Consider the following 19,364-nt stretch of genomic DNA (forward strand, 5'->3'; position numbering starts at 1 on the left):
TAGCAAAGTTGCAAAAGCAGCAAGGCTGTTTTACTAAGCTTCACACATCCAGGGATGCAGCAACCAGGACCAGCTTTGTGATATCCCACAAAATAGCTAAAAACAGCAAGCCGTTTTCGGAGGGAGAGTTCGTCAAAGAGTGCATGGTGGACTCCGCAGCACTAATATGCCCTGAAAAAAAAGGCGCATTTGAGCAAATCCCGCTGTCCAGGCGAACCGTGACCAGGAGGATCGAGGACATTGCGGGGAACCTGGAGCTTCAGCTGCAACGTGAAGTGGCAAGTTTTGACTTTTTCTCATTGGTCTTAGATGAAAGCTGTGATGTCCGGGGGATAACGGAGCTCACAGAGGAGCTGGCAGCAATGCGGTCGATGAAAGGGACAACGACAGGGAATGATCTTTTTACAGAGGTAAATGCGTGCACGGACACTCTGGGATTGAAATGGGAGAGACTGTCAGGTGTCACAACAGACGGTTGTCCAAATAAAATGTCGGACTTTAGAAACGCATGCAAGATAAAGTGACAGAAATCGATGCAGATCAAAAATTGGTGTTTTTGCATTGTATTATACACCAACATGTGTTGTGCAAGTCAGTGCTAAAAATCAACCATGTTACTGATGTTGTTACTAAAATAATGAACTTCATCAGGGCGCGGGCCATGAATCACAGACAGTTTGTGGCTCTTTTGGAGGACTCCACACAGCTGTCAGATGGCTCAGGCTGGGGAAAGTGCTGAAGAGGGTTTGGGACTTGAAAGCAGAGATTCAGGATCTCTGCTGGATTTCTACTCTTCTCTTAAGGAGGAGAACTTTCCAAACCTGAGGAGACATGCTCAGAAGATGTTGGTTTTCTTCGGCTCTACATACATTTGTGAACAAACATTTTCAATGAGGAAGTTTACAAAATCCAGGTATAGATCCTCTCTCACTGATGATCATTTGTCAGCTGTGCTTCGCATCTCCACCTCAGACATTCAACCTGACTTTGATGCACTCGTTAAAGCCCAGCAGAGACTCGATTTCTCTCATTGAATAAGAAAAAAAATCGCTTAAAAACACAAAATAAAGGTGTTTGGACCACAAATGTAGGCAACTAGAAGTGAACTGGGACACTTTTTTTTTAAACCTCTTTCTCAAGATCACAGTTCAGTGATTTTATTTTACAGACAATACTGTGTGTCTGTAGAATGCTAAGAACCTCTTTCCAACAATATTTGAAACTCAAAATGTGTTTTGGAGTGAATGTGACTGAAACTGTTAACTAATATAAGTCACAAATGTTTAACAAAAACCAAATGCGCACTTTGTTTACCATTGCCTTGGGAAATTTGAATAAATCACATTTTTGTAAGCCAGCCTCACTTTTTCCTTTTTTCTCATTTATAACACATAGTCTACTCTTACCAGCTTGAAAAAACGATGGTATTTACTGCTTTTTATAAAGAAATACCATTAATATTATGCATAATTTACTTCAGCCTTTTGGCTTGGCCCTCCACAATATTTTCTATTTCTCATGTGGCCCCATGGAAAAAATAATTGCCCACCCCTGCTTTAGGGTCTCCTCCCAGTTGGACGTGTCTGGAGAACCTCACCAAGGAGGCGTCCAAGAGGCATCCTGACCAGATGCCTGAGCCACCTCAACTGGCTCCTTTTGATGTGGAGGAGCAGCGGGTCTGCTCTTCCGGCTCAGCTCTCTCTTCACCATGACAGATCGATTCAATGCCCGCATCACTGCAGATGCAGCACCAATCCACCGATCGATGTTGCGCTCCATCGTTCCCTCACTCATGAACAAGACCCCAAGCTACATTTTTATCTGTAATTATTCTGTTTTAATTCAAAAAGGGATGTATGGATACAACTGGATGTATGCTGATAAACCTTTTCTGGTTTTTCAAGAACAGATATACTTTTATTCATCTACAGGCAGTGTTTGTTGGCTGTCTGGTCTCTTTATCTATGTCCATCAGAGGCGAGTGGACTTAAAGACCCTATTTTTTTTAGAACCCAAACACAGAGGTACACTGCAAAGTCTCTGACCACCTCTAGGAGTTCCATTATCGGTCAGAGGGAAAATAGTGATGAGGATGATTTGAGTCAAAATGTCAACATCAGTAAGAATGATTTAAAAGAAGAAGCTCTTTTATTTAGAATTTTCTTCATCAACAATCTGGGAGACTTCCAGTCTGGCTCATTGACTGATGCCAGTTAAATGAGTTTGTAAAATAATCTTGCCAGTCTGTTGCAGGTAAAACAAATAGCTTTTTCACTGGATTAAAGTATGAATGTCTGAATTACCCACGTTTTTAAACACTATAACCTATTCCTTTACGGTGGGGTTCACTGATTGTGTAGGGAGAAACTTTACCAGTGTTACATAGGACAGCATACTGCAGCCTCCTGCTGACCAGATAGGGCACTTATCAGTTTTGTGGAGTGGGTATGGGCCCTAGGGGGCGCCCTTTACCTGCTTAATGACTGTTAGATATTTTCTGTGCCATATCTAATACAAAGGCTAGCAGTTAGCTTTTTTACTTTGCCGGCCTTCAATAAAAACCCAATGGGTGTTTCTCAGTGTCAAAGCACCTGGCCTTGCGAGGCGATGTCTTGCGAGTCCAAGCGCCTTACTTACGAGGACACGGCCCTTCCTTGGTCAAAGAAAACAGTTAAATGGAACATGGTGGTCACGTAACGTCACGTGACACAGGAGATAACGTTATATTTTATACATATTAGTTTATATATAAATATATAACAAGCTTTTTACTTTTTAAATTGTGCATATATTTGTTAAATTAAATATATAAGCGAGTTACTACCCACTAGCCACCAAAGCTGCAACTAATAAGCAACTAACCAACCATAGATAACTCATTTGGATCTAAAAAAAGCATTTTAAAATAGTGGACTTACTGTCACGGTGTAGGAGGTGGAGATGATGGACCATGTGTGGTTGAGCTGAGCAGGAGGAAAAATGCAGGCTTCAGTAAAAGTAAAAATGGTTTAATGGTAGGATGGGATGAACAGGAACACCAGCAACAGCAACAACAATGAACTGACAAAGGACAGGGGCAAAACAGGTGGTTTAAATACAGAGGGCTAATCAGGGAAACATGGACAGGTAAACGAGGGACAGGTGAGAACAATAAGGGTAATCATGGCAGGAGAGGAACACAGACAGGCGGGCAAGGGCAGATTGTGACAGTACCCCCCCCCCCCCCCCCCCCCCCCTTAAGGGCGGATACCAGACGCCCATAAGGCCACACGACACAGGAGACTGGACAGGGACTGGACGAGGACTCGGAGACTGGACGGGGACTCGGAGACTGGACGGGGACTCGGAGACTGGACGGGGACTCGGAGACTGGACGGGGACTGGACAGGACTGGAACATGGACTTGACAGGGCTGGACAGGACTGGAACATGGACTTGACAGGGCTGGACAGGACTGGAACATGGACTGGACTGGACTGGAACATGGACTGGACTGGAACAGGCGTGGAACCCAGGTAGAGAACTGCAGGAGCAGGCGTGGAACCCAGGTAGAGAACTGCAGGAGCAGGCGTGAGACCCAGGTATAGAACTGCAGCAGTTGGCGTGGGACCCGGCAGGGGCTGCAGCAGTAGGTGTGGGACCCGGCAGGGGCTGCAGCAGTAGGCGTGGGACCCGGCAGGGGCTGCAGCAGTAGGCGTGGGACCCGGCAGGGGCTGCAGCAGTAGGCATGGGACCCAGGCAGAGAACTGCAGGAGCAGGCGTGGGACCCAGCAGAGGCTGCAGCAGCACGAAACCTGCAGGCATAAGCCCCACAGCGTGGACCAGGAAGTGGACAAACGGCAGGAGCGATGCGAGGGAACCCAGCTCGGCGGCAGGTGCTCGACAACCGGTCAGAGCAGGTACACGGCACGATTAGCTGGGTCTCAGGCAGAGGCTTGGGTGCAGGGAAGCAGGAGAAGAGCGGGGAGACCAGCCCTACCACCCCGGAGAACGATGGCGTGCGTAGGGGGTGTAACTCCCTTGTAGCTCCAGGATCCGCGGCTTCCATGTGACACAAACGGGGCGGGGGCAGAAAGCAGGAGAAGAGAAGGAATTCGACCAGCCCGGGAACGAGTAGGATGCGCCGAACCCCCTCAATGGTTCGACCACCCCGGAGAACAGGTAGGATGCGCCAAACACACTGAGTCCAGAATCTCCCTCCGCTAAAGGAGAAAAAGTAAAAAAAAAATTAATCCTCCAGGGAGATGCAAAAAACTCACCACAGGTCCAGGTTGTGGTCAGTTCATTCTGTCACGGTGTAGGAGGTGGAGATGATGGACCATGTGTGGTTGAGCTGAGCAGGAGGAAAAATGCAGGCTTCAGTAAAAGTAAAAATGGTTTAATGGTAGGATGGGATGAACAGGAACACCAGCAACAACAATGAACTGACAAAGGACAGGGGCAAAACAGGTGGTTTAAATACAGAGGGCTAATTAGGGAAACATGGACAGGTAAACGAGGGACAGGTGAGAACAATAAGGGTAATCATGGCAGGAGAGGAACACAGACAGGCGGGCAGGGGCAGATTGTGACACTTACTTTCAAACTTGAAATTTGCCACTGAAGTAGTTGCCGGCTTCTGATCCAACCGTCCTTTTGAAAATACTGCAGTGTATTCTGGGAAATTTTTGACTTAGGCTAAGCTACAAGATGCTACAAGACACCTCCCGTGTATCCTCGCTCAGCTAGCTAAACAGCTTATAAACAGAGAACACACGTCTTGATACAACATGAACACTGGAACACTTCTTGGCGGCTCCTGATGACGTATCTCCTAGGCAACCGGGGCAGGGCCAAGACATGGAGGCGAGGTTACTTGGCATTGAGAAACAGGGACTGCTTTGCTGGCATCAAGTTGGAGTCTGGAAGTAAATGTCAGAGAATTATGTCTCTAGAGGTGATATAATGGGCTGAAACCAGAGTGAACATTGGCACAGCCTACACTAGTCTGAGAAAGGTAAAGGCAGCTTTATTGCTACTGCACTTGTAAGTAAAAAAAAAAAATTATATACTTTTTAATTTGTGTTTTTTTAGTATCATTTATCATTTTATTGTTAACTTGTTTTTAGCACTACAGCAGGCTGCTGCATGGTTGTTTGTGACAGTTGTAATTACAGTTTCAACCAGTAGGGTGGATAATGTGGAAATGTTTTACTGTTACTTTAAAAAATACCCACTGTGTACTGTACCCAATTTTGAAGAGGAAAGAGCAGACCAGGTCATTTTTAGAATTCAGGTGGTGCTGTATCATCCAATACGTCCACCCATCCATTTCCTTTACCCGCGTATCCTCACAGGATAACGGGGGGCTGGTGCCTATCTCCATCAGTCTCTGGTGGGGTAAACCCTGGACAGAGTGCCAGTCCATCGCAGGCAACACAGACACACAGGACAAACAATCATGCACACACACACACACTCACACCTAAGGACAACTTAGACAGACCAATCGACCTAACAGTCATGTGTTTGGACTGTGGGAGGAAACTGGGGTACCCGAGAGAACCCACACATGCAGATGGAGAACATGAAAACTCCATGGAGTAAGACCCCAGGCTGGGATTCAAACCCAGGACCTTGTTGCTGCAAGGCAACAGCGCTAACCACTGCACCACTGTGCAGCCCACATCCAACAGGTATAATGTAAAAATGGGTTGATTATAATCTGCTGCATATCTGTTAAGGATATTCAAATTAACAATGTTTCATTAGCCTAATATCAAATTCAATGTTTTAATATAAAAACAACTTTAAATAATTCCAACAATATATTTATTCCAGTGTTTTACACAAAATTGCCTAAATTTTATATATATATATATATATATATATATATATATATATATATATATATATATATATATACATATACATATATATATATATATATATATATATATATATATATATATATATATATATATATATATATATATATATATATATATATATATATATATATATATATATAATAACAGAAAATCAAATGATCCGGATATTTTCACTTCCTCACTGCTTTGCACTTACAGAGTGGGGCTGTTTATGGTGGTTTCGGGTCAGCTGCTTGTCTGTCATATGATCAAGAGAGAAGAAAAACATTAACATTGAACATGGGCTGGAGCAGATGAAAGCTCCTGGCCTGACTGTCAGTGCTCTGAGGTGATGAGAGACGTCATTACTTATTCATGAATCCTAAATGTAGAGCAGAGGAGACAGGCATGGCTGACCCTGAATATTGTAGGGGGTAGGTTAAGTGTGAGTGTGTATGTGTGTGTGTTGGGTTAGAAACGGCATTCAAGCTGTGTGACTGAATCACCAACTGCAATATTAACTTTATCTTTAGAACTAAGATGAACAAGGATTATATAAATTATCTCTATTTATGTCAAATGTTCTTTCATCACTGGTTTGTTGGGGACTTTGATAATAAAATATGGCTGGCGTACATTGATTATTTTGAAAGTACTTGAAAAACTGAAAGTTTTACAGGAAATTTTTATTTTTTATTAATGTAATCTTTATTATCAGGAGCTCTTAATAATCAGGCCCCATCATATGTTAGTGATCTGATTGTTCTATATGTTCCTCACAGACCACTGTGCTCTGAGACTGCAGGTTTACTGGTGGTTTCTAAAATATCCAAAAATAGGATGGGAGGCAGATCTTTTAGTCATCAGGCTCCTCTCTGTGGAACCAGCTCCCAGCTTTAGTCTGTGAGGCAGACACCTTGTCTACCTTCAAGACTAGGCTTAAAACCTTTTTATTTTGCTAGGGGTAGCCCAGCACCCCCAAGAGCTGGGGCTCCCCATGGGCTCCCCTGGAATCCCTCAACTTACACACCCAGAGGAAGTCTGAAAAGAAATCCAGTTTCAACCAATTTTGCATTTTTATGTGGACTGTCAGTATACCGGTACTACTTTGGAGTGAAGAAGACAGAGAGTGCTGATTGTTGATGCGTTCCAGGCTGCTGCATCTTGTGCACGGTCACAGTAACATTCTCAAAGTGGTGCCATCTAATTAACACACGATTAATTCATGTTTGCTCTAGGGGTGGGCCATTATCGGCTTTACCGTGGTGCGTGAACACCAGACTCTTATCGCGCGATAGAACAATCTGTTCTCAAAGTTGGGTTGGGATTTGGGTTTATACTAAGTAGGCTATGATGACTTTCACATTGATATTCTAGCGCGGCTGTATGGCATGCATATATACCTTGTATGGTATTAGCCAGCGAGCCGTCCCGCCATCATTTAGATGGCCTGAATTCAAAAGTTACAGATTCATTTCTGGGGTTTAACCTAGCAGGCAGGGTTCAAATAAGAACAAGCCCGGCTCATCTAAAAGGGTGGTAGGCTTCAGTATCCTTCAACTTACACACCCATGGGAGCCCCAAAAATATGCAATTTCTACCTATTTTACATTAATTATATGTACTCTCAGCATTCCAGAGATTCTTTTCAGTGGAGAGGATGCAGAGCGCTGATCTATGATACACTCTAGGCATGCTCACAGTAACATTCTCAAAGTGGCACCATCAAAAAATATAATGAACACACGATCGCTCATGTCCACTTAAATTCTTTCTGGTACTTTCTGTCTTTTAGTTGTGCCTGACGCGCTCCGCTGCAGCAAAACTCATCACCTGTGGTCCAGTGACTTCACCTGCATATTCTGGAGGGGCCAAGGCAAAATAAAGCCCCCTCTTACTCGGCTCCAACGGAAGCCTCTGTGTAATTCATACCCCGCCAGTACAGCTCCCTTACTACAGCTAATTCTTCCATTTTAATAATAAACGACGAAAGGCCTCAGGAATAAAACACGAGTCTTAACCTTCCCTGTGCTGCGCAGTCATCAGACTCACAGATCAGCTGATCGAGAGGCAGAAAAAAAGGATAAATCTTCAAACTTATTTTAATATTATCAACACTAAAACACCAAATAATCATTTTACCTGCAGTAATTTGCTAGTTAAGCTCAACCTGTATAAGGAAAAGTAAAACATGAAAACTGATCCAATGAAATTATGACACATAATGACAGGACTTCCTTTTAGTCATTATTTAGTAGCACACACAAATTATGAATGCTTATGGAAGAATCCAAATGAGATATTTCAATCTAGATTAATCTAGATTAATCCCCAAATTACAGTGAGATTAATCTGGATTTAAAAAAAAATATCTATGCCCACCCCTAGTTTGCACATATTCTCTGGTACTGTCTGCTTTTTATTCATGCCTGATGTGTTCTGCTGCAGCGGAGCTCAAAACCTGTCCCCCAGTGACTTTTCTTGTCTGGTGCAGCCATGCACTCTGCTATTTTTGCAGTGGTAGATCACTTTGATCTGCTTAGTTCAAAAGTAGCTCATGAGGTGACAAAGTAGGCAAGCCAAGAAGCCATTTTTCTGGAGGATTGAGAGGAGATGGAGGAGGATTGGAAACTATTCAGGTAAAACATGAAAACAAAAAATAAGTGCTTGAAAAGGAAAATGTAGGCAGCTTTATCTCTACTACATATTTTTAACTGTAAAAAGCAATAATTTATGAGCATGTAAAATGTTTATATTTGATACAGTTCAGGGGCTGTACAGTGGCACATTGGTTAGCGCTGTAGCCTTGCAGCAAGAAGATCCTGGGTTAACATCCCAGCCTGGGGTCTTTCTGCATGGAGCTTGCATGCTCTCCCTTTGCATGTGTGGGTTCTCTGGCTTCCTCTCACAGTCCAAACACATGACTGTTGGGTTAATTCATCTGCCTAAATTGCCCTTAGGTGTGAGTGTGTGTGCTTGATTTTTTTTCCCTGTGTGTTTCTGTGTTGCACTGCGATGGACTGGCAACCTCTTTTGAATTGCTCAATTGCGTCTTGTGTTCTGGCCTCCAGCCTGGCCTCTGGTGATCCAGTAGCCAGGATCACCCAGCCCCAGCCATCAGCCAGACACCGCCCCTCCTCCTCCTCTCCTCCAGGCTACGAGAGGTCCCGGGTTCAATTCCCGGAAGAGCCCCCAATTTTATGTTATGACCCATCTAGAAGGTGCCTGGCTGCAACGTAAAGGATGGTCCACCAATAACCGCCGATCCCAAGCAACCACATCAAAGGGATTATTTACAATAATTTATTAACACAAGAAGAACCAAAGAGTCAGTTAAGGGCTAACTAAGGGTGAGGGAGGATTAGGCTTCAGGGTGAACCAAGGCCAAAGTAACAAACAAAACACCTCTAACTACATCCCGTAAAACCCACAGTGATGTACACACTATGACTGATGCCACTGTCACAACTTAATGAAACTACTGATTTATGCTTGTCTGGTGAATCGAAGGCAACACTTGTTCATATTTTCACACTGGAACTTTGAACTCTGCACGAGTCTCTTTTGAACAACTCTATCTCATATAATCTGTATCCAGTTATCCGGTTTCTTGTTGAACAGAGTTCCTGTGTGATCACAGACTCGTACACAGCACTGCTGGCTGCTAATGTTTCAAAGTAGGTTTGAAATGATCTGTCGTCACAAGACAGAGAGACAATAAAGGCAAATTTTCAGGTTGTTTCTGGAACATCCCAGAAATATCATACACATGTAGAAATGTAAAAAAATCAACATGAGCTTAAAGCAGGAATCTGGAGATTCCCCTCTTTCAGGATGATCATATGATATGTGTAGGATGATATGTAGTATGATATGGCGACACATATATCATACATATATGTGTGTGTGTGTGTGTGTGTGTGAGTGTGTGTGTGTGTGTGTGTGTGTGTGTGTGTGTGTCTCACCCTGTACTGGGACATAATGTAAATTTATTTTTGATAAGCCTTCCCCCTGTCCCGTAGAGCCCTTTTCAATATGAGTTGAGCACCATTTAGCACTAGCCAATAGCTGAACACATCCTTATAAAGCGTGCACACCTGTATGCAGGTGAAGCTGAGTTGGCAACATTTCTTGTGGACAGAGAGTCTTTAAGTCTTTTAAAAAATGTATATGGGGTGGGGACTTTTCTGGTAGCAGTCTCCATGGGGTCCCTGTGCTCTGGGGCAGCTCCTGGATCTCTGAGACTTGGAGCTCCCTCCATCTCCTACACATCTTTGGGGGATAGATCAGTGGCCCCTCACACTCTCTATTGGACGCTCCTATAGAGAAACCTTACATAAATAAGCGCGTGTACACACACAGGTGCCCACATGGTGTTGTCATTAGTATGGACTTGGGCACGTTCAACACATGTCTTAAAGGAGACATAACATGAAAAAACCACTTTTGTATCCATTAACACGGTGTGTTTCACATTTTAAGTGTCTAAGTGAGCAAAAAGGCTTATATTATTCACTGGAGTTGCTATTTAGATATTTAATAATTAAGTTTTGGGCATATTTGTCCACCCGTTCAGTTTTTCAAATTATCTATTACATCAGTAATTTATTTCGTCAGGATAACTACCAAATATGGTAATGGCCCTCGACTAAACACAGAGCCAATCCGCCATTTTTTCTTCTCGCTAAGATTTTTTGTAGTCCTATTGGAAAAATGCAGAATGTCTGGTTATTTTAGCCACACACAGCTCAAAACTGTTCCTTGTTTTAAGGAAGGGTGGTGTGGCAGTATTTAAACCCAGGAGCTGATGACACTACTGCTAAAAAAACACAGAAGAAAAAGTAGCGTGTGTGTGTGTGTGTGTGTGTGTGTGTGTGTGTGTGTGTGTGTGTGTGTGTGTGTGTGTGTGTGTGTGTGTGTGTGTGTGCGCGCGCGCGTGTGGTTCGTTCGTTTGTGTCTCCAGGCTAGTAAGTACTGAGGGTTTCATCTATCTAAAAGGATCATTTCCATCTGAATTTGGCAGCGACGGGACACAGCAGCAGAGCGGTAAGCTTCATATAACTCTAAAATGTCGACAAACTTTACTTTAGATTTACGGGCATTAGCAGCACTAAAGCGTTAGCATCCGGCTTGCTATCGCTAGCACAGTATGCTAGTAAAGTTAGCACCCAGATTAATGTGGATTTGGCTGATATTCGTGGAATAAAACGTGATTTCTGATCAACGCCTTCTTTTACACCAGATGTACATCCACTGATTGTAACAGCAGAGAGCCTGTGTGTTATTCTACGTGAGTGTGATGTAATCTTAGCATCCAGTAAATAAAGTCCCATATCAGCTAAAATGCAGCGTGACAAAGTCATTAAAGTGCGTCAACACAGTGGATTCAACAGAGTTTTAAAGAACGATCTGTGAGTGAAGTGAGGTTAGTTTTTTGTCTCACTGCAGATATAAAAACTAACTCTGCATCAGTCAGACGCAGCAAAGCTCACCATCTGTATGAGCGTGAGCGTCGGAAAGCTGATAAAATCGGCTGTAAAATAATTAAAACAAAAGTAAAAATGCTCCTTTGCTTTTAAGAGTCCACATCCAGAACGCTGGAGCCGTGTTTCACTGACAGGCTGTCAGACTAAAGCCCTGATGAGCTCAGCTGGGACAAACTGGTCTGATGTTTAGGTAAGTGAAGATCTGCTTCTCCAAGTCCTTGAGATGCTAGTAAAAAATAATTTAGCCAGCTTGCTAATGTTACTTTTCTTCTCCTCTAAGGAATACAGAACGTTCAGATGTTGGACCTTCACGTCACCTACTGAGAAAGGAGACCCACCAGTAAAGAGACGGTCTGGACCAGAACAAAGTGAGTGATGACACACTTCAGCCACCCTCATCATTAAGAACACCTCACCCCCTGTATCACTCCGTCTGATGACAGCAGAGTGATTTATTTGATGTTTTACTTGTTTAGTCTGTTTAGAAATTATTGAATTACATTATTTTCTGTAATCGACCATCTGATCTGGATGTGTGCAGAATAACTTTCCCCAAGTTCAGCAGCAGCTGGCCTACAAAAACAGCTGCAGCATGTAGTAAGTCTGTCTGCACTGCTCTCTAATGAGCTTCCTTTCATAAGGAGTCATTTGTATAATTTTAGTGTCACTATTTTATTACATTTGTAAGAATATGAAGTCACTGCAGCAAAGTGAACTTGTGAACAAACACAAACGTGACTATAAACATGAAAGCTAAAGAAACAACTTTCCTAAAGCTGCTTGTAAACAAAATATGTCATTAAAGTTATTGTCTATCATTGCAGAATATGGCGATGACATCATGTAACTGGTCTTTGGAAAAGTTTTCCCTGAACCAACTCCGTTTCTAGATGAGGTAGAGAAGATCTGCATCTCACCAACCCTCTGGTCTCAGTATTCAGACAACGGAGGTCTCCCACTGTTATCCAGGACCAGTTTGAAGCCCACATACTTCCCCTCCCTCATCATCAGGAAACATCAATCCGTATCCTGAGGACAACAGAAGACGGCAGGAGGACAGGAACTCTGAGACCTAGATACCACCAGCACCGAGACACAAAGCACCTGTGTGCACAACGCCTGTTTAACTACTAAAGCCTGTTTATTATATTGTTATACTTATTTGCTGTGAGGTTAATACTTAGAAAATGTGTATATTAATGTAAACAATTAAAAAATCACTGATTGTATGTTTTCTTTTAGATGTAATGGTCCAAACTCAACCTTGTAGACATTTATTGCATCCTGTAGGTAAATACACAGAACAGGCTCAGGTCCAGGATGACCCAGCATGCTCTTCTTCCATTCTGGCTGTTAGGGATTTTATCAATAAGTCAATGCCTACTGATGTTTTCACCTAACGGTATTTATTTAGAATGCAGGTAAGATTTAACTATATTTGTTAGCAAAGCAGACTGATCTTGGGAATTTCACTGTAGCACTGATGTCCACCTCTGTGTACACATTAGAGAGAATTACCACTTTACAGCTAAACACATATTTAATAAAGATATAGGCTACACATTGCAGACAATAAAAACAAAGTTCTAAGCATTAGAATTATAATGATCACATTAAAGAACATTTGGAGGAATGTTATTTATTATTGACTAGAATCTCAAATCTTTAAATTAAAATGTAACTGCTTTTTATCCATTTTCAGCCATTAAGACACCAATATAAAATAAGACTACTTATAAAATTATTTATAATTATATGTATGTATATATATAGATAGAGATTTTAATAAAATATATTCTTTTAATGGTGTTTTAATGAGCTGTATCATTTTTTAAAACATTTTTTTATAGAAATAAATAAGCAAGCAGCATTCCTTGTGTGTGTGTATGTACAGTCTATGGCCGTGACGGATGTGTGTGTGTGTGCGTGCGCGCGCACGTGCCTGCTCGCTTGTCCCTCTGTCGGCCGTGACGGGTGTGTGTGAGTGACTACAGACAAATGCATGAGAGAGTTAGCAGCCTTGAAACAGATTGATGAACTACTCTCCCCACATGTTTTAAAAATGCTAATATGCTATGCTAAATCTGCTATGCTAAATAATGATTTCTCTATGGAACTACAAAGTCCGACTGGGGGAGGAGAGTACAGGTCTGCACTATGGAGGGGGGCGGAGTTTATAGCTCCTCCTCCAGTTTTAAGAGACAGTACCCAAAAACGGCTCGTTCTCAAGACTCTCCTCAGAACAGGGGTAGATGAGGGTCTGTAGAGCAACAATAATGAGGAAATCAGACCAAAGAACTGCAGTTCCACTGTATTTAGACCCCCAACTGAAGGATTTAGATGTAAAAAGGAATAACTTAAAAGCATGTTATGTCTCCTTTAAGGCTGTGGTTGGCACTAAATGCACTGTGATTCATTATAGTGTGATTGTTCAGTTATTCAATGTTGATTTTATATTTCACCATCAGGTTGATGCAGTGATAGCTTGCTCCTGTTGTATTGTTGTGTATCCCTTTTCTGCGGGTCTAGAAGCAGACTCTTGTTCATCATTGATTGTTTATTATTGTGATATATATTGATTAACAACGATCACAGATCCCAAGTATTAGTTTTTAAGTGCAGCACATAGACAATTGGTCAAAATTGAATTCAAAAGCTGTTATGTTTCAAATAACTACATTCAACTGCAATGTAAACATTCACTTTACATAATATTTATAACAAACCTGTCTCAGGTTTTTACCTCAGTCATGATTTTGTTGGTTTTATGAGCGGTTTGCTATAGACTTTCCACGGCTGGACAAAAACACATAGATAAACATGCCGGTGTAATTTCAGGCTTGTAAACCAGACAAATTACAGCAGGCAGTAGCATGCCTGATTTAGAAACTCCACACAGTTTTCTATCTTCCTGAGCAAACAGGTCAAAGGTCACTCCACAGGAAATGAACTCCGTATCACATTCCTATTTCTTTTTGATAGAGGTGAGCGTAAAATATGCACAACTAGGCTCAGCGGGACAACCCAGCCATGCTATTATTGACAATTCATTTTTCCCTGCTTGTCATTGATGCATGTGAGCAAAAGAGTAAGTAATGCATATGCATCCTACAACATATCCTCCTTTTTAAATATACATTGGCCAAGAAGTAGGAAAACTGCCCAGGTGATTTTTTTCACACCTCCCTTATCTGCATTTGCAGGTTGCCCAGATCCATCACTGTTTATGAAACCGAGGCCCGAGGAGCTCCGCTGCATTTATCCACCTGGAACACACACGTGCATCTAGGCCTGCACATTGAATCATACAAGCACAAGCACATGCACTTAGTCTGTTTTTTTACATTATGCCATATATCTGTGGTCCGTGTTTTTTTTTCTAATTTATTTCTCATACCCAGACAAGACAAAAATCTTGAATTATTTTCTTGAAGAAAAGTCTCAAATATATTTTATTGTAGATAAGAATGAGATACGGCAGAGGGAGGCTCCAGGCTGGGCATCACTGGGAGATAACTAGGTTTTATTAATGACCTGACAATGGAGCGGGCTAAAGTAATTAACCCTTTGATGCATGAATTATAAAATCTTCAACCATGATTTTTTTAACAATTTTTTTCATTCATCTTTAGGTGTGAATGAAACAAATTTCATATTTACATATTTTTTTGTAAAATGTAATTTACAAATAATTTATTACATGTGCACCTCAGTGGACAGTGTGCAATCTGAACATGAAATATGTTGGCTTGACTTACTGAAGTACAAATGGAGGGGTTCAAATGCAATAAAGTCTCCAACAGCTGTGCTTAATAGCAAAAATAAATACATAACAATTTTAAGTATCTGTCCACTGTAGTGACCATTATGCATCAAAGGGTTAAGCTTTTTCCTCACTTTTCCCCCCATATGCTTTCTCAGGAGATGGACAAGCAAATTTTGGGGTTAGTTTGATAGCTCAAAGGATACCAGTAACCAACGGGGAACACACCCACACACCAGAATGAATGACCTGAATGAACGACCCCAGAAAAAAGAGGGATGCCACTGATGTTATCAAGGCTCATTCGATTTACTGCAGAGAGAGCAGAGCGCCTATCGGTTACACTCACCTGTGAATGGTTAATTGTCCTGCACATGCATATGTGTGAGTCATTAATAACATTTGACTAATGGCTTACTTGTTTCTCTTCCTCCTTCCTCATTTGCAACCTAAAAGATAGAAATACTGCCCGTGTTTAACATTCAGCCTTATTTTTACCTCTACATATACACTCAACAAAAATATAAACACAACACCTTTGTTTCTGCTCCGATTTTTCATGAGATGGACTTAAAGATCTAAAATTCATTCCAGATACACAATATTACCATTTCTCTCAAACATTATTCACAAATCAGTCTAAATGTGTGATAGTGAGCTCTTCTGCTTTGCTGAGATGATCCATCCCACCTCACAGATGTGCCACATCAAGATGCTGATCCGACATCATGAGTGGTGCACAGGTGTACCTTATTCAGCTCCACCCACCTGCAAACAAACACTCGGAGGAAGATCTGAGCAGAACCCCCCACCTCAGACCGTGGCACTGGTGTTCCTAAGAGGGTACAGAGTGAAGTCAATCAAGTTCATGGCTCAAGAACCACTGAAACCAGTTTTTAAGAAATAGCTGTAAAAACACTTTGATGTTTAGTATGTGACAGTTTAATATTTAATATTGGCAGGAATAAAACAAAAATCGAATTTGTTTCATTTGTGTTTTAACTCGACTTTACCTGTCATCTTTGATATCTGCTCATGGCGACAACCACTTATGGCAAAATCACTTGAAACTGTCCTAATGTGATGTACCGTGTAACACATTGCACTCCTTGTTGCTGAATGTGTTTTCACCTAAGCTTAGAAAATGACATACGATAAAATCACTGGACAAAGAATCTGTCATATAATTATCTCCTGAGGACACGCTCCTGGGAAGCTGCTTTCCCTTTTTAAGCCCCATTTGTCTTTTCATCCATTAGCAGGAGCTTCTGCAGTATCTGTTCATCTCTTCTTAGAATGAAGAGGACGAGTCTCAAATACGTAGAGACAACTTGCTGCTTTGCTTTTTCAAATGTTTTTATTTTTTTTATTTGACGCCATCCATCTGTAGACCCAAAATGCCACTGACGATTGTGGAGAACAGAATAAAGATCTGCCTTGAAAACTTTGGTCCATAGACGCATCTGACTGGTTTGCAACTGTTGGGGACTAACTGGAAAAAACACTTTGTAGAAAATAATTTTTTTAATTTGTTGAAATAAAAAAAATTGCTACTTGGGACTTTGTCGTGTGTCAAAACTGGGTACATCTTGGCATTTATAAGACTTATGCATTACATTGTCTTGTTGCAATTTAGTCATCAAACTATTTTTGCAAAATTTTCTTTGTATTTGCAAATTTGCACGATAACAGAAAATGTGCAAATCAACAGCAGATGTGAAAGGATGCAAAATAGATTGTTCACAAATCTTCTACTATGCTGTGTTTAGAAAAGAACTAAACTATGGAGCATGTTTACTGGTGTTGTTGGGTGCAGTGGTTGTAGAGCAACCAGCTGCTGGGAGAAAAGGATATTTTGTGCACCTATAGGATGCTGAGATACAAGCTCCCCTTTAATACTGGGTGAATGAAGACAAACCTCACAGGGCGTGGTGCACGCTCAGAAAACAACCTGGCAGGTAGAGAGGAAAGACAAGGAAAGATCGGTTCATTTATCACGGAGGTAGAAAATGAACCCAAAACCAAAGTCTCCTTTACCTAAACCAGGTTGGATGGTATGCAGAAATCTCCATCTTTAACTCAAATAAAAGTCTATTTATGCATTCCACTCATTTTCTCTGCTTTCCACTTTCCTCCCTTTCTCTGCTCTGACAGTTCTGAAGACTTATCCTGTCAGAATCAATATTCTGTTTATGTTTTGCTTGAGTTGTTCCCACCTTATCGGGCTGATCTTCTCCTTACAAAGCTTCAGGAATGTTGTTGTTTTTAGGAATATTAATACTGACAAATGTTTAGTTGCCATACAATCTCACCAGTTGGGACTTTCACAAGGAATTTAAACTTTCTTTTATGTCCGTTTGACCTCAAGTTTAGTCCTCATGTTCCGTCCTTTTGTATGGATGCGTGGAAATGTTTTTAACGCTTTCCTTCCCATTTCAGTGATGGTTGGTTGTAATTTCTGGCTGTAGCTTGTATCATAGACCAGAAACCGACACAATCATCTCTGACAAGTTTCAAACAGAACCCATCTGATATGGGACGACTCCATGAATCCTCACCTGTGTCTGTTAACAACCTCCTTATTGTAACATAAACAATGTTTTTTTTATGACAAAAAGTTGGCTGAAAGTTGGCTTTATTTTTGGTGTGTATGATCAGGTACGGAAAATGTTTTCATATTAGTAAACCTTTAGAGAAGTTCAGAAAACAATGTTTGGTGTTTTGATTTAATTAACTTTCTACTCTCAGTCAATTAAATCTGATGCACTGTATAAAGTTATTTATGTAATAGCCTTCAAAAATATCTGGGTGAATAGTTATAAAAGTATATCCAGCTCTTTTTAAATTCATGTTTAAAGGGTTTATATCATAACTGGTTCCATTTTCAATGTGGGATTTAAGTTAGACGTTCTGCTTCTGCCCAGTTCGATGATGGACCTGGGTTTTTATATGTAGTACAGCTGTTTAGCTGTGGCATGTTTTCAAGTCAGACAAGATGTTTTACAGCTTTTTTAATGACAGATCTGCAGCCAGAGCTCCACAACCAGAGTGCACGTGTTCCAGAGTGTGATGGATCAGCTGTAGAATGACATGATGTCCAACAAGAGTGTAGTACAACCTCAATAAACCATGTATCTTAGAGACTACATGCGCTACGCATTTGCTCTCCTAACCTTGTTTTACTTCTCGTACTAAGCATCCAGCTCTCTAGTGAAAGGAAGAAAATGTAGGAGAAAGACTAAAAAGTTTTATATGCATGCTTCTTTCATCAGATGTCTACTTAGGTCTCAGTTTTTGTGTTTTAACCCTTGGAGGTTCCTTAAAAAAGCTATACTAGGGACCCTCACACACAAAAAAGCGTTTTGGCAAAAGGTATCATAAAATTACATAATATTTCCAAAGTCAAAAACTTTTTTACACAGATTATTTCTTTAGCTTCAGTCCTCACCAAATATAGTAACATATTTTAGTGCTTTTGAGATGTAACCCCTTTAGCACCAGGTTTTGTTAAAAAAAAATCAACATTATAAAAATATAAAAAACTAAATCATTTTTGCGTGTTATGTCCAGAGGACTTCTTTTGGGGGTGACTTGAGGGCTCTAGAGAGTCACAAATGAGCATGAGTGTGTTGTAAATCAGTGTCTTCCCATTTATAGAGAATCCATGCCATTTGGTGGAAAAATTAAAAACAAGAACTTCAATGCCTGGTGGCTGCAGGAACACGGAGCAAATACAAAGTATGGTGATATTTAGCTTTGTTTGAAAGATGTAATTTGAAAGGGAATCACTGGCACAAAAAATGTCTGAGGAACCTCAGTGTTCCTTTTTTGTCTATGCAATGTTTCAAATGGAGTAGGAGGGGGACATTTTATTTTGGGTAAACTTCCCCAAGAACACACACCAGAGCAAAAATAGAAAGAATTGCATCAGCACAGCCAAAGTTATTAAAAAATAAATAAATAAAACATGACTGCCTGCACTAAGAAATGCACAAGGGACCTCTAAGGGTTAAATTTAAATGATAATCAATACATGTTAAAATATTGCTTGAATATAAACCATGACCAGATCATATTGAAATACTTTCTGCAAAATAAAGTACATTCTGCATTGTTTAAAATGTCATCAAACCCGGACTGAATTGGGTTTTTGCTGCATTCATTATGGAGACATTACAAGGTGTGCTGGTCATTGAGACAGACAAATGTGAGGTCTGGACCAAATCTTGACCTCATTCAGACAACAGTACATATAACAGGTATTTA

At 41.0% G+C, this 19,364-nt stretch overlaps 1 protein-coding gene across 1 annotated transcript; it reads right to left on the reverse strand.

The window, feature by feature from the left end:
- Positions 1 to 305: 305 nt before the first annotated feature.
- On the reverse strand, positions 306 to 16,832 carry LOC129163477 (uncharacterized). The gene is made up of 5 exons (XM_054741235.2): positions 15,867 to 16,832; positions 3,185 to 4,901; positions 3,066 to 3,104; positions 2,919 to 2,963; positions 306 to 353 (listed from the first exon to the last, which is right to left on the reverse strand). Exons 2-5 carry the CDS (start codon positions 4,046 to 4,048, stop codon positions 306 to 308), a joined length of 996 nt encoding a protein of 331 aa, XP_054597210.2. The 5' UTR covers positions 4,049 to 4,901; positions 15,867 to 16,832.
- Between the last annotated feature and the right edge of the window lie 2,532 nt (positions 16,833 to 19,364).

The sequence above is a fragment of the Nothobranchius furzeri genome, chromosome 5, assembly GCF_043380555.1.
Source record: "Nothobranchius furzeri strain GRZ-AD chromosome 5, NfurGRZ-RIMD1, whole genome shotgun sequence".
Lineage (NCBI taxonomy): Eukaryota > Metazoa > Chordata > Actinopteri > Cyprinodontiformes > Nothobranchiidae > Nothobranchius > Nothobranchius furzeri.